At 42.9% G+C, this 17,212-nt stretch overlaps 1 protein-coding gene across 1 annotated transcript; it reads right to left on the bottom strand.

The window, feature by feature from the left end:
- Nucleotides 1–15,164: 15,164 nt before the first annotated feature.
- On the bottom strand, nt 15,165–16,976 carry lingo4b (leucine rich repeat and Ig domain containing 4b; the record flags this gene model as incomplete). The annotated part of the gene is made up of 1 exon (XM_084336329.1): nt 15,165–16,976. One exon carries the CDS (start codon nt 16,974–16,976, stop codon nt 15,165–15,167), a length of 1,812 nt encoding a protein of 603 aa, XP_084192455.1.
- Between the last annotated feature and the right edge of the window lie 236 nt (nt 16,977–17,212).

Consider the following 17,212-nt stretch of genomic DNA (forward strand, 5'->3'; position numbering starts at 1 on the left):
CTATTCATATCTCATAACTCATATCTATATTCATTTATATTCGTAGGGGTCCGGGATAAACTCAAATGGCTATTACTTTGCGCTCATTTAAACTGACCAAGTTACCGCATTTCATATAGATCTAATGCGGTTGCAATGGGTCCGAACATTTGACTAATTGAAACATATAAGTCCTTCCTCTTTTAGAACTAACATTTATTTTCACAGATTTTCAATTAAAATAGAACGAAATAGATCGCTCTTTGCAACCTCCCGATCATAAGATAACATGAACCTTTTTTAATCACTGTAGGGGCCTACAAGTAGGCCATCACCAAGCAGCCATTAATGGTGTTGCCCTAGCAACTGCTGTTGCTTAATCAATATCTGCCAATACCCAATACTCACTCGCACCCAAATAGAGATGAATCAGCATTGTTACTGTGCTGTGTGTGTGTGTGTGTGTGTGTGTGTGTGTGTGTGTGTGTGTGTGTGTGTGTGTGTGTGTGTGTGTGTGTGTGTGTGTGTGTGTGTGTGTGTGTGTGTGTGTGTGTGTGTGTGTGTGTGTGTGTGTGTCTGTGTATAGGGAGTGACATTATAATGTAACAATTTCTCTGTTTTGCAGAATATATCTGTATGGAGCAGCAGAAGATATCTGTATGGAGCAGTAGATATTTGTATGGACTGTATGGAGCAGTAGATATCTGTCTGGAGCAGTAGATATCTGTCTGGAGCAGTAGATATCTGTCTGGAGCAGTAGATATCTGTATGGAGCAGTAGATATCTGTCTGGAGCAGTATGGAGTGGTAGATCACTCACTTGTTGCCAGTGAAAAAGTTTGAGAGGCAGTTAAATCATTTTGTGTCCTGTACTGTGCAGGACAGTGATGCAACAGTAGCAGGACAGTGGATCACAGTGATGTAGCAGGACAGTGATGTAGCAGGACAGTGATGTAGCATCACAGTGATGTAGCAGGACAGTGATGTAGCAGGACAGTACATCACAGTGATGTAGCAGGACAGTGATGTAGCAGGACAGTACATCACAGTGATGTAGCAGGACAGTGATGTAGCAGGACAGTACATCACAGTGATGTAGCAGGACAGTACATCACAGTGATGTAGCAGGACAGTACATCACAGTGATGTAGCAGGACAGTGATGTAGCAGGACAGTGATGTAGCATCACAGTGATGTAGCAGGACAGTACATCACAGTGATGTAGCAGGACAGTGATGTAGCAGGACAGTGATGTAGCATCACAGTGATGTAGCAGGACAGTACATCACAGTGATGTAGCAGGACAGTGATGTAGCAGGACAGTACATCACAGTGATGTAGCAGGACAGTGATGTAGCAGGACAGTGATGTAGCATCACAGTGATGTAGCAGGACAGTACATCACAGTGATGTAGCAGGACAGTGATGTAGCAGGACAGTACATCACAGTGATGTAGCAGGACAGTGATGTAGCAGGACAGTACATCACAGTGATGTAGCAGGACAGTACATCACAGTGATGTAGCAGGACAGTACATCACAGTGATGTAGCAGGACAGTACATCACAGTGATGTAGCAGGACAGTGATGTAGCAGGACAGTGATGTAGCATCACAGTGATGTAGCAGGACAGTGATGTAGCAGGACAGTGATGTAGCAGGACAGTACATCACAGTGATGTAGCAGGACAGTGATGTAGCAGGACAGTGATGTAGCAGGACAGTGATGTAGCAGGACAGTACATCACAGTGATGTAGCAGGACAGTGATGTAGCAGGACAGTACATCACAGTGATGTAGCAGGACAGTGATGTAGCAGGACAGTACATTACAGTGATGTAGCAGGACAGTACATCACAGTGATGTAGCAGGACAGTTAAAGGTGTATTCCACCCAAATGGTTAGCAGGACAGTGATGTAGCAGGACTGTACAGTACAGTACAGTGGACAGTGGTAAAATGGCTGCAGGACAGTTAAAGGTGTATTCCACCCAAATAGTGTTAAAGGTTATAACCCAAATCGAATGATTTAAAGGTGTATTCCACCCAAATTGTTTTAAAGGTTATAATACAGTAGCAGTACAGTGGATTACAGTGATGCAACAGTAGCAGGACAGTTAAAGGTGTATTCCACCGAAATGGTTAGCAGGACAGTGATGTAGCAGGACTGTACAGTACAGTGGACAGTGGTAAAATGGCTGCAGGACAGTTAAAGGTGTATTCCACCCAAATAGTGTTAAAGGTTATAACCCAAATCGAATGATTTAAAGGTGTATTCCACACAAATTGTTTTAAAGGTTATAATACAGTAGCAGTACAGTGGATCACAGTGATGCAACAGTAGCAGGACAGTTAAAGGTGTATTCCACCGAAATGGTTAGCAGGACAGTGATGTAGCAGGACTGTACAGTACAGTGGACAGTGGTAAAATGGCTGCAGGACAGTTAAAGGTGTATTCCATTTCCACCCAAATAGAGTTAAAGGTTATAACCCAAATCGAATGATTTAAAGGTGTATTCCACCCAAATTGTTTTAAAGGTTATAATACAATAGCAGTACAGTGGATCACAGTGATGCAACAGTAGCAGGACAGTTAAAGGTGTATTCCACCCAAATGGTTAGCAGGACAGTGATGTAGCAGGACTGTACAGTACAGTACAGTGGACAGTGGTAAAATGGCTGCAGGACAGTTAAAGGTGTATTCCACCCAAATAGTGTTAAAGGTTATAACCCAAATCGAATGATTTAAAGGTGTATTCCACCCAAATTGTTTTAAAGGTTATAATACAATAGCAGTACAGTGGATCACAGTGATGCAACAGTAGCAGGACAGTTAAAGGTGTATTCCACCCAAATGGTTAGCAGGACCGTGATGTAGCAGGACTGTACAGTACAGTGGACAGTGGTAAAATGGCTGCAGGACAGTTAAAGGTGTATTCCACCCAAATAGTGTTAAAGGTTATAACCCAAATCAAATGATTTTAAAGGTGTATTCCACCCAAATTGTTTTAAAGGTTTTAATACAGTAGCAGTACAGTGGATCAGTGATGCAACAGTAGCAGGACAGTTAAAAAGGTGTATTCCACCCAAATTCTATATGAATTGAAAATGGGGGACCCTGATGGAAACAAGACAAACGTCTTTCTCAGGTCTGCATCCCCTTAACAATTGTATGTATTGAGCCGTACTGTATTGTACCCATTCTGCAATCTGTTAAATAAAGTTTTCATTCATTCATGGTTAGCAGGACAGCCCCATCACAATGTGCAGGTGTGTACAGTAGCAGTACAGTAGCAGTACAGTAGGTGTACAGTAGCAGTACAGTAGGTGTACAGTAGCAGTACAGTATGTGTACAGTAGCAGTACAGTATCAGTACAGTAGGTGTACAGTCGCAGGACAGTTAAAGGTGTATTCCACCCAAATGGTTAGCAGGACAGCCCCATCACAATGTGCAGGAGGTGTGTACAGTAGCAGTACAGTAGGTGTACAGTAGCAGTACAGTATGTGTACAGTATCAGTAGGTGTACAGTAGCAGTACAGTAGCAGTGCAGTAGGTGTACAGTAGCAGTACAGTAGGTGTACAGTCGCAGGACAGTTAAAGGTGTATTCCACCCAAATGGTTAGCAGGACAGCCCCATCACAATGTGCAGGAGGTGTGTACAGTAGCAGTACAGTAGGTGTACAGTAGCAGTACAGTATGTGTACAGTATCAGTACAGTATGTGTACAGTATCAGTAGGTGTACAGTAGCAGTACAGTAGGTGTACAGTCGCAGGACAGTTAAAGGTGTATTCCACCCAAATGGTTAGCAGGACAGCCCCATCACAATGTGCAGGTGTGTACAGTAGCAGTACAGTAGGTGTACAGTAGCAGTACAGTATGTGTACAGTATCAGTACAGTATGTGTACAGTATCAGTAGCAGTGCAGTAGGTGTACAGTAGCAGTACAGTCGCAGGACAGTTAAAGGTGTATTCCACCCAAATGGTTAGCAGGACAGCCCCATCACAATGTGCAGGAGGTGTGTACAGTAGCAGTACAGTATGTGTACAGTATCAGTACAGTAGGTGTACAGTCGCAGGACAGTTAAAGGTGTATTCCACCCAAATGGTTAGCAGGACAGTACATCACAGTGATGCAACAGTAGCAGGACAGTTAAAGGTGTATTCCACCCAAATGGTTTTAAAGGTTCTAATACCCAATTGTGTTATGGTGTCTTCCCCAAATCCTTTTAAAGCTTATAACCCCAAATAGTTTGAATGAATAAATGAATGAAATGGGACTATGAAGTCTTTATTTGTAACACATGTGAGATGGGCAGCACACACGCATTCCTTTGGGGGGGTTGCCATTGAAATGTCATCTGCGCTTGACCCATCCTGTCATCCTTCATCCTGTCGTGGGTCCGCTCCAATACAATACCTTGCCAATCCAAGTGCTCCTGTTCATCTTCATCAGGGACGTGACAGCATTAGCGATCAGTTCTGCATGTTTTTCCATTCTTTCGTTTTTATTTTTGTATGTGTATTCCCACAAATAGCTTTAAAGGTGTATTCATCCCAAATGTTTCTAAAACTTTATTCCACCCAAAGTTAAAATACTACTTCATGTTCAACTCCTAAAGGTATATATGCTTGAATTACATTCAAGTAATCTCATGACTTCCAGCTGGCTATAATGGAGGCGGTGAGCCCTCTAGTGTTCAAACATAAATAAGACACTATTCTAGACAAAATGAATTCTAATATTCTACACACCGGCGCCTAATTGTGCCTTAAACTAAACACAATTACAAAATATATATATATATATCGGAGAAGCTACCGACATAATCAAAACACTCATATGGCCCTTACACTGTGTCTACGTACGTGACTTCTATTTTTACTTCTATTTTTTTTACATGCTATACTATTTTATTTCACTTATCTTTTGTCTAGCAGTCTGGAGCGTAACAGAAAGAAGCATTTTGTATAAAAGTATTCTGTACTTCTGTATGACAACTATTAAAGAAACTTGAACTTGAAACTTGATACATGACATACAGATAGACAGTACTGCTACATCTATACATTTATGACATACCAGATTTGCAAATACAGTACTGTTTGTGATACATGGCAGGCATGTTAGACATCGTTTTGCCTCCTGAGCACAGTGATGTACAGGTGCAGCTCAATAAATTAGAATATCGTGGAAAAGTATATATTTAGCTGTATTGATGCAGTAATTTGTGCAAAAGGAGCCCCAACCGCGTGAATACTTTCGGTAAGCAACAAGCCCTTCCGCGTTGCTCTGATTGGCCGAGCGTGCGCATGCACATGAGCCGCAACAAGCCCCTCAGCCAGGCAGCAATACTAAGGTCCGCTTAATGCAATTTATACAAATGGAAGTATTGATTTCGCCGTAACGAATCATTAAAAAAATATACCGTTAACTGGAATATGTTGTTTCTTTACACATATGTTGGATTATGTAATTGGTTTGTCATGACAAACCAATAAAAAAGACAAACCAATTACATAATCCAACATATGTGTAAAGAAACAACATATTCCAGTAACTTTTTCTGATCAGTTAGGAGTTGTTTAGAAACAGTGTAAATAATAACAATCAAATAGCACACAAGCTAACACTACTACTACAAGCACAACACATAAACAAGCACATCATTTGTGATCAACTGTAATCCTCATTGTGCAGGTGTTCTCAGTGAGCATGGTGAGGTTATGTGCACACATTCAGATTGTCTTGTCCTTTCATGGTGCTGGTCCTCAAAAAAATTGCAGTTACTTTGTTGGGCAAAAAGAGCAATAGACTTAAGCTAAATTCAGGCAGCCAACCACGTCCAATGGCTGCCGATATCCTCCACCCTAAAAAGGTGCAGGATCACAGAGCCTGAAGAAGAGTGGAGCAGGAGACCAAACACACCCAGGACAGGATGACCACAGTCAGCAGATGAGGGATGGAGCAGGAGAGATGAGGAATGAGATAGGACTAAACAGACCAGTAAGTAGTGATTCCGGGCCCCCTGGGAGACATGCCAAGGAAAGAGAAAAAGTAAAGCATTGTTAGTTAGTATTGTGGCTATATGATGCTAATTATGTGAGTTAGTCAACTGGCCTACTAGAAGGCCTTTTATATGAGATCAAGTCAAGTCAAGTCAAGAGTTTTATTTGTCACGGCATACGGATATACAATGAAATGCGGGTGGTCTTGCCCGCAACGATGTGCAATTGGTACAACATATAATAGAATCCAATACAAAAAAAAATGTGCAATAAAATTGTGCAATAACAGGTAGCAGGTAACAATACATTTGTGCAATAACGGGTAACAGTTAACAGTTAACAGTAGTAGTAATAGTAGTGCAATACACTGTTACTGTTGCTAATACTAATTTAAATTGGCCTTTCCTTTTGGCAATATATTTGGTATTTGGTATGGTCAAATATTCAGTATACTCAAGTCCCATTATGGAATATGGGTTTATTTCTGTGGCCACTACTGATGACCATTTTGTATAATGCGTCATTGACAGCAACATCATGTGAAAATGTGCCCCATTGCATTGGAGCCTGGTGAGAGGATACAACATAGTGCTATGTGTCTAAGTACTAAAGCGATCAGTGAAATCTTGGCCTGTACAGCAATATCAGAACCTGAACCAATCCCAGCTACTCACATAACCTAGTTTTAGGTAGAAGCATAAATGTCATAACCTGGCAGATCTCAAAACAAACTGGTCAGACTACTGCTTGACCTTACTCCTAGAACCCACCTCACCCCTGCCCACTTTGACAACCTAGGATGGCTTAGAGTAGACGACAGAGTACAGCAACTTGCAATGGGCCTGGTCAACAAGATACACTATACGACTAAGGTACCCATGTACATGTCAAAATACTTCCCAAAGGTCAGTGAATACCACGATCACAACACCAGAGGGAGCTCCACAAATCATGTTAAACCCAGATTCGGCTCAAACAAGGGACTAAACACGGTTCGCAATTATGCCACATCGATGTGGAACGCCCTACCCAAAGCTGTAAAGCAGGGGTCAGCAACCTTAGGCACGAGTGCCACCATTGGTACACATTATCTAAACCAACATGGCACACTAGCAAATGTGTAAGAGGAACCTTTTTGGAAATGTTGAGTTACCTCCCCATGCAGTTACCTCTTTCACAGCCATTGGCAGTTGCACAGCCTGTTATTTATGGTAGTGTAGGTTGACTGATATACCAGGGATATTTCATGGTCAGAGCCAATGAGAAGGGTCAGTCTGTTGTTGTTTGCCGAACATTGAGTGTTAAACGCCATTTTGAGACCAAACATGAGAACTTTAAAGGATGAGGCAGACAAGGCTGAATGTGTCCAGGTATGGCAAGCAAGCATCTCATAAAGACGGCAGCATTCTCTTATATATTTATGAGAGGAAAATGGTTATTAAAACTATTGCTATGCACGTTGCCTATATGGATGGAATAGAATTACAGATCTGTTGGAGATTTACATTGTGATGTGGTGTCATAATTAACCTTAACATTGATATGGCACACTGGTTAACAAGAACATTTTAAAATGGCACTTTGTATCAAAAAGGTTGCTGATCCCTGCTGTAAAGGAATGTGAATCACTACCCACTTTCAAAACCACTCTCAAAGAGCAACTACGGGAGACTGCAATTCGAAACTGGACCCTGTAAATGTCCTAACCCAACCCCCTCCAATGTACAGTAAATGACCAAGTATGGTTTCGTCAATATTCCAATGTACAGTTTTGCTTGTACAGTTGTACAGTGTACTTAGTATAATAGTAGTAGTAAAGTATAATTTCTGGGTACTTTTTACACCCCTGTTTATGATGAATTGAAAATGGGGGACCCTGATGTAAACAAGACAAACGTCTTTCTCTGGTCTGCATCCCCTTAACAATTGTATGCATTGAGCTGTTTTGATTGATTGGTTGAAAACTTTATTAACAGATTGCAGAATGGGTACAATATAGTACAGCTCAATACATACAATTGTTAATGGGATGCAGACCAGAGAAAGACTTTCGTCTCGTTTACATCAGGGTCCCCCATTTTCAATTAATCAGGACAGACATACATGACATACAGATAGACAGTACTGCTACATCTATGTACTGTACTGTACCCATTCTGCAATCTGTTAATAAAGTTTTCAATCAATCAAACACAACTACTGTACATAACGTTAAATAGACCGTGGACGACGTACCCCCCCCCCCCCCCCCCCGCACACAACCTACAGCATAACTTCCCACAGTAACGTTAACCAAATACTGTGGGCGACGCAGCCCCCCGCCCCCCTCCCACATACAACCTACACTACAGCATAACTTTTATATCAGTATAATACAACTCTCAAAGCCAACGTAGAGTTTGTGCACTACTGTACATTTTAACTAGCACTTACCAGCCTCGGGACTCGGCAGTTCTGTTGTACAATGTGGTAGAAAAGATCGCTCCTGTGTGAATTGAAAAGCAAGCCCCGCCCCCAGCCTAGTGAATGAGAAAAGCCTGCCCCTAGTGGAGCAGGACAGTCCCTACACAGTACACTACACAAAATGATCACATCACTGTGATCCAATGTCCTGACTCCTGCTACATCACTGTCCTGCTACAGTACATCACTGTGATCCAATGTCCTGACTCCTGCTACATCACTGAACTGCTACAGTACATGACTGTGATCCAATGTCCTGACTCCTGCTACATCACTGTCCTGCTACAGTACATCACTGTGATCCACTGTCCTGCTACTGTTGCATCACTGTCCTGCACAGTATGATGAATTGAAAATGGGGGACCCTGATGTAAACAAGACAAACGTCTTTCTCTGGTCTGCATCCCCTTAACAATTGTATGTATTGAGCTGTTTTGATTGATTGATTGAAAACTTTATTAACAGATTGCAGAATGGGTACAATACAGTACAGCTCAATACACACAATTGTTAAGGGGATGCAGACCAGAGAAAGACTTTCGTCTTGTTTACATCAGGGTCCCCATACATGACATACAGATAGACAGTAGGCCTACTGCTACATCTATGTACTGTACTGTACCCATTCTGCAATCTGTTAATAAAGTTTTCAATCAATTCAATCAATCAAACATGTATATATTCCCTCCCCGCCGTATGTATATTTCTCTCCCACCCACCCACCCCCTCCTAATGTACAGTCCCATCCCCATCATATGTATATACTCTGTCAGGATCTAGGGGTAACAGTACTGTATATTTGAATACCGGTTATGTCACAATTTACAAATGTATCAGTACTAAATACCTATATGTCCCTAATACCCTATGCCATAAATGTCATGTATGTTGTGTATGTCATAAATGTCTATATGAATTGAAAATGGGGGACCCTGATGGAAACAAGACAAACGTCTTTCTCAGGTCTGCATCCCCTTAACAATTGTATGTATTGAGCCGTACTGTATTGTACCCATTCTGCAATCTGTTAAATAAAGTTTTCATTCATTCATTCATTCACAACTCTCAAAGCCAACGTAGAGTAGAAAAGATCGCTCCTGTGAATTAGAAAAGCCAGCCCCGCCCCCAGCCTAGTGAATGAGAAAAGCCTGCCCCTAGTGGAGCAGGACAGTCCCTACACAGTACAGTACACAAAATGATCTAACTCCTACTGAAAAGTTTGCAACCCAATCAAATAAAAACACCACAAAGGATGATTATTGCCTGTCATGTGCCCACCACACACTTTTGGATAAATAATGCTAATTAAAAGAATGTTTCCTAACTATAATGACTGAGACAGGGATACCTCAAATTATGTGCTTTTAGCACCACCTGGTGGTAGATGACAATATGGGATGTGGAGCCCAGAAACACATTTTGTTTCCATCAAGATTCATTCGCCAGGATAGATAAAGCTCTGCTAAAGATAGTGACACCAGAGCATGCTTTATTGGTAAAGTCTTTGAAGGACTCACAAATGTTGTTGGTGAGTTAGTGAAGTTAAGTCAGGGCAGGGCGTTGTGAACAGAGTTTTCTCTATTGTGTCCTTCCCATTGGAACCAGGATATGGGCGTAAACCTCCTTACCTGCAATAGTAAATGTCAAATGTCAGGGAACCATGATGCACTAAGACCAGTGAGGTGTTTACATTATACAGTAAGTATAATGGGTGTATGGGTGACACTTTTGTACAAGCAAACCTTGAGGGGACTTATCATAACAAGTCTGTGTTTGAAAACCTATTGAAAGAAGAAATGGCCTAAGTGGTGTGTGTCTGCTTGTCATTGGGAGCACTGGCTTATAACACTTCATAATCTGACCCCTGGCCTTCTGTCCAAGGGGAGGAAACGAGTTGTATTAAAACAGATGATATGACTGGCCAAACTGGGCCTTGGGTTAGCAGTCGCCAGACAGACCTATATAACAGATTGAGACATGCAGAGGTAATCCAAAAGGGTTTAAATCTCTGCTCACACACGTGATTAACTATTTTTTTTCTGGGCTATTCTCGGCAACTGCATGCGAGAGGAAAATGATTTGCTGTCGACCGAATCCACTTAGGACCATGCTGGCTTCCTGTCTGCACTGAGGGAATGTCGGTAGATCTCAAAGGTTAACCCCCCTGGCCTGTCACTCTCTTCTGGCAGTAACGAGACATACAAACATCCAGAAATATCACCCAGCGGAGTCATCTGTCCACCCAGACGTGAAATTAGGACAAACATACAGCGCACGTATAGCCATCAAGTTCGTCACTGGAACCAGGTCGCGACACGGCCACTTTCCCGCTCTAATCGATCATAACAGTCCTGACAACTGATGGAAAACACAGAGATTAAGGCTACGTTCACATTTCAAGCCTTAATGCTCAATTCTGATTTAAAAAAATGCTCAGATCTGATTTCTTTTGTTTGTCTGTTCACATTATTTTTTAAATGTGGTCAATATCAGATTCCAGTCTGAACTGGTCAAGATCCTGAACTGACCCACATGACTTATAAATTAAACCACAACATGTGACTTCAGTGTCCTCCATGTTTACGTCCATCTTCATATTGTCACATTTTGTGGTTTAATTTATAAGTTGATATGCAGTAGAGGCCAGCTCATTTGTGAGCAGATGATAATGGGGGCGAGGAGGTGGTGAAAGAGCCATTTATTCTTTCAATATGTTTTCAAACACAGACTGGTTATGATAAGTCCCCTCAAGGTTTGCTTGTACAAATGTGTCACCCTAAATACTTACTGTATAATGTAAACACCTCACTGGTCCTCCCCTGACCACCTCCATCACAGTTGTCTTCCATGTTTGTATTCACAGAGTGACTCCCGTCACAGAATTGTGATGAATGTCAATCTAGAGTGACATAAAAGTTGCATCAATTCTGATATGACAGTTCAGACTGAGGTTGTGTTGCAAAAAATCGGACCTGTATCTGATTTAGAACCACATGAGAATTGAAAATATCAGATTATGTGAGATTTGTGCTGTTCATATGATTTTGATTCGGGCCACTTTTGCCTGCAGTGTGAGGAGGAGTGCTCCCATTATGCAAGATGAGATCTCATATCAATTCATCTCATATCAATTAATCTCATATCAATTTCCTAACACTTAATTTCACATAAGAGCCTAAGAAAAAGCTACTGGTTATTTTATTGTTTTGTTCTGTTTTAGCTGATATAAATCATCTTTTTATTCTGTTTCATTTCATTATGTTCAGTGGTGTACTGTAGTAGTAGTAGTAGTAGTAGTAGTAGTAGTAGTAGTAGTAGTAGTAGTAGTAGTAGTAGTAGTAGTAGTAGTAGTAGTAGTAGTAGTAGTAGTAGTAGTAGTAGTACACAGTTTATTTACTACTGTACAAGTACAGGTAGAAATACACAGATAAAATAGCTGGTAAGAGTAAAAGGTGTCCATTTAAAATTCGACTTAAAGGAGCACTTCATTCGAAATCAATGCAGATTTATTTTGCACATAATCTCACACACACATCCAAAAACTCTAATCAGTTTAGCACACCTTTACTTAGTTTGACAGTTTATAAATTAGTAAATTAGTTAGAAAATGGCCACCAATAATATCATCGGGACATTGCATTTTTGTGTTGTGTTAATTACACCACCATGAAATTATGTAGATTAGAAAATAGCAACACCTTGTCTTACAGGGACTGCTACCTTATCATTGCATTGAGCTTTAACCCTTTCACTACCACACTACATAAGGTTAACCTTCTGTAGTGTGGCAGTGAAAGTGTTAACCTTCTGTATTGTCGCAGTGATAGGGTTAACCATTTGGTAGTGTGGTAGTGAAAGGGTTAACAAGTACAAGTACCTCAACATTGTACAGTACTTACTGTACATAGTTACTTACTTCCACCACTGAAGTCATTAGATGAAGCAATTCAAGGCAATGCACACACACACACACACACACACACACACACACACACACACACACACACACACACACACACACACACACACACACACACACACACACACACACACACACACACACACACACACACACACACACACACACACACACACACACACACACACACACACACACACACACACACACACACACACACACACACACACACACACACACACACACACACAGAGAGAGGCAGGTTTAAATATAGGCATTTAATAATGAATTTCAAATGCAACAAGATTATGTCTTCTAAACAAGATAGCAAAACAACAGGACTGACATTTTAGTCCGTTCACATAATTTACATCCTTTTTCATGGCATAGCAGAGTATTGGTTTGTACATGCGCTGCATCGAGTTGACAAGTGTGCACAGAAAACAAGAGTGGCATATTTGAGTGGCACTAATCCTCACAACTAGATAAAGCCACATAACAGCTTGGTGCACAGGAACGTCCTTGACCCATATTTCACATTTACAAGATGACGATCAGGTGATCATTGCTTCCTCTGGACAGTGAGGATGTTACTTCACATTTACAAGATGACGATCAGGTGATTATTGCTTCCTCTGGACAGTGAGGATGTTACTCAGGCACATATTCTTTCAGTTTACCATGATCCATGGCAGGGCGAAGAAATTAAAGTGAGGGTCCATGAATGTAAAAACACGGAAGGACAGAGTAGTCATCTAGTGACAAAATTCAATATAAAAAAATGGAAGAGTGATCCAATTTGGAGCACAGAAAATTGCTTAAAAGGGGCATATCATGTATCCTTTCAAAATGTTTTTAATCCTTAAATCTCTGTTAATTGCAAATAATCTAGTTTAAATGTAATTTTAATTGTTTATTTCCGAGCACCTAGTTCTTCCTTTGTATTGATCTGATTGGTGGATATTAGCAACACACAACATTTTAAATACATTTCCTTCCCTGCCTGACTAACTGGGCGGTACATTAGGTAGAGTTGCTGGTTCCAAAAAGTGCAGCTAATTGATCAATCAAAGGTAATTCTTTGCTACCGAGGGTAAGCAATTCTTGTTTAGGCTTGTTATTCTGAAGACTTCAAACCCTGGCCAAACGGCAAGGAGCACCTGTGTAATTTTTCTCCAGTGCCTAAATACCAGTTCAGACAAATCCATACAAAGACGAGGCAAAAGCCATTTCCACAAGATGTCCCTTTTAAAGTATAACAGTATGATTAAGATACATTCGTATATACATTGTAATATACAGTCATCGACAGCTTGACAAAACTCTATTGCAATTTAATAATTAATAGTAAAAAAAACACAAAGCATATCTCCAAAAGTGACATTCCTGTAACATACGGTAAAGGTCAAAAAGAGGCTTGTCCAAAGCTAAACTGTAATATTAGCTTTCAACAGATATTGTAACTATTTGCTTACAGTATTCTTTTCTATCTATCTATTGCAATTATCAGTCATAATCAGCTATAGCCTTGCGTTTGCATATTCGAGTCGCTAAACAACAAATGCTGAGTTGACGGTCTCTAACCCTTTCACTACCACACTACTACAGATTGTTAACCGTCTGTAGTGTGGTAGTGAAAGGGTTAACCTTATGTAGTGTGGTAGTGAAAGGGTTAACCCTTTGTCGTGTGGCAGTGAAAGGGTTAACCTTCTGTATTGTCACAGTGAAAGGGTTAACCATTTGGTAGTGTGGTAGTGAAAGGGTTAAAGTGATCCTCTGTGGGTAAGCAGTAATAGCAACCCTCAGATCAAGAGGGCATCTCTTGGTTGGCTTGTAATGGCAAGTCCAGACATAAAGCTCAGCATGTTTGCACAGTATTGACCAAACACACCTGATATGTTTGATAATGTATTCACCTTGACATGTCTCAAGTTCAGACTCATTTCACATATGTCATTTCCAAAACCTTATTGTTTAACATAATGTTGCATCAAAAGGTTGGACCTGCAGCAGTTACACAGTCACTTGCCTATTCAAAGCAGTCCGAGAAAATAAATGCACAGCAAACATGACACAGAGCCGCTCTTAATGTATTCCTATTCCATGAGATGTTATTCACCTGTTTAAAAAAACAAATATTTTGAATGATCTTTTTCCATTTTTCTCCCCTCCCAATGTTAGTCGTTATGCCAATTCCCAATCCCCTTCCTGGTCGTTGCGCACTCTACCCCCTACCGTCGGTCTGGGAGGGCGGAGACTATCACATGCTTCCTCCAACACATGTGTACCCAGCCCACCACTTCTTTTCACCTGGCAGCGCGGATTCTCACTGAGAGAGTGTAACGTGTGGAAGGTCACACTACCTCTCTTAGATCCTTCCCTCACTGTGCAGGCGCCCCGACTGAACTGTAGGAGTCGCTGTCCACAACGACCCAGACCCACCCACCGGCTTCCCTCCCGCTGACTCTGCCAATCGAGCCAGTATGACGGCCGGCCAAGCCGGAAGCAACGCTGACAGCTGGATTCGATACCAGTGTCTCTTGCGTTGGTGACGAGCGCCTTGTCCGCTGCGCCACCCAGCCGCCCTTATTCACCTGTTTGTTGACCTAGTCAAAGTTAGCACTGAGATTGAAGTTTCAGTTCTAATATTAGAAGAGAGCAGGCTCTAACGCAACAAATTGGCTTTGATTTCCCCTCTGAAGTGATATAGCCTACTAATAGAGATGCATAGCTTTGAAAGTACCAGCGGTACCGTCAGAGTTCAAGAGATGACATAGCTTTGAAAGTACCAGCGGCTTTAGATAAGTTTCATGGTGAACCTCCCAGTCTCCGCACCGTCTCCTCCTCCTCCCATGGAGGAACGGGGCACGAAGTCAATAGTAGCTGTGTGTTTGATCTGGCCTTTGCTCTGGCTCCAGAAGAACATGAAGACAAAACAGATGGCAACTGAACTGAGGAAGGACAGGAAGCCCATGGTGGTAGCGATGATCAATGTCTTTGCATCAAACGGGTACGGCTTTGCCATCTGAGCAGAGGAGTTGACGGTGGGCGAGTATGCAGACTCTATCCACTCCTCCTCTGTGAAAAAGGGCATGGTGCGGTTTCGAGGGAACCCCTTCACCTGCAAATTGACAGTCAGAGTCTCGTTGCCAGCTGCATTTCCTGCTGTGCACTGATATGTGCCACTGTCCTGAACCTGGGCGTAACGCACCTCTAGAGTGCCGTTGGGTAACACCCTGATCCGCCCCGTCAAAGAGAGTATGGTCTTGTGAGATGACATCCAGGTGTAAGACGGAGCCGGGTCCCCCTCAGCCTTACAGGAGAAGAGGACTGTGGTGCCCTCCTCAACTCTAGCCTCCTGTGGCCTGCGGTCATTGATCCGAGCCGGCCTACAGGTGAACAGCCTTGGGAGCTCCTTCTCTGAGAAGTCCCTGAACTCGCGCTGTCGCACCATGTCGGGAGACGTGCAAGAAGGTTGGCGTCCATCAAAGTTAAGGCGCAACCGCCTGCGCACCACCCAGAGGAGCCGGCAGTCACACACCAGGGGATTTCCATCCAGCCTGAGGACCTGAAGGTTCCCCACTGAGTGGAAGGCGCTCTCCTCCAGCGTGGTGAGCTGATTGGCTGTTACGTTGAGCATGCGAAAGTAGGCCAGTCCTCTAAAGGCCCCCGGCTCTATTCGTAGCAGACTCCCCCCGGCCAGGTGCAGCTCCTGGAGCCGCAGCAAGTCCCCCAGCAGATTACCTTGGACGATGGTGATGGGATTGTAGGACAGGTCCAGATAGCGCAGGTAAACCAGGTGCCGCAGTGCAGCGTAAGGAACCGCACTGAGGTTGCAGTTGCTGATGACAAGGGCGGTTAGGTTGAGGCCGATCAGGCTGTTGCTCGCCAGTGTGTCCAACGTTGGCCAGTTGGAGATCAGGAGGCTACGTAGCCGATGGAGCCGGCGGAAAGCATTGTTGGGCAGTGCCGAGATGGTGAGGCGTAACATTCGTAGGCGTGTCAGGCTCTGGAGCTGCGACAGGGCCTCGGTGGGGATGGAGGTCAGATTGCTGCGGTCCAAGTTGAGCTCCTGTAGGTTCTGCAGACCAACGAAGGCCCGCTGGGAGATGAACACCAGGTCATTCTCCCCGGCCTCCAATGTCTGCAGGTTCACCATTTCCCTGAAGGTGTAGTCCAGGAAGACCAGGATCTCATTCTCGCTGAGATCCAGGGAGTGTAAGCCGGGTAGGCCTGAAAACACCCCGACAGGGATGATCTTGAGTCGGTTCTTCTTAATGCAAAGAGTCCTGAGATTCTGCAGGCCCTGGAAGGCGTCCACCTCAATCATGGAAATTACATTATCACTAAGGTCCAACTCTTGAAGCTGTGGGAGGCCAGAGAACTGGCGGCGTCCCAAAGTCTTAAGTTTATTGTGGGATAAGTCCAAACGTCTGGTATCGCTGGGGAAGGCCTCCGGCACCAGGGCCAAATGTCTGCCAGAACAGTTGACTGCTGTTGTGTCGGGTCGACACACACACCGTGGAGGACAGGCTCCGGCTGACACACCCAATCCCAACTGGAGCAGGATGGTCCATGCCCCCCATTTGATGACAGACTCCACAAACATCTTGCCCCTGCCTGAGAAGAGAAACACAGACATGAGGTGGACTATTGAGGGCAATTCATGGAACAGTATCTATGAACGTGTATGCACTAGTTTCCCATACTGGAAAGGCAGAGAGGTTATGTATTTATACAGAACAACATGTACAGTAGGTCAATTGTAGGTTAAGTCACATACCTATTCAATCTGGGGGTGCAGATTTTCATAACCAGAGACGGTCAAACAGAGTTGAGTTAGGT

Source organism: Notolepis coatsorum, assembly GCF_963971535.1.
Source record: "Notolepis coatsorum genome assembly, chromosome: 19".
NCBI classification, from domain to species: domain Eukaryota; kingdom Metazoa; phylum Chordata; class Actinopteri; order Aulopiformes; family Paralepididae; genus Notolepis; species Notolepis coatsorum.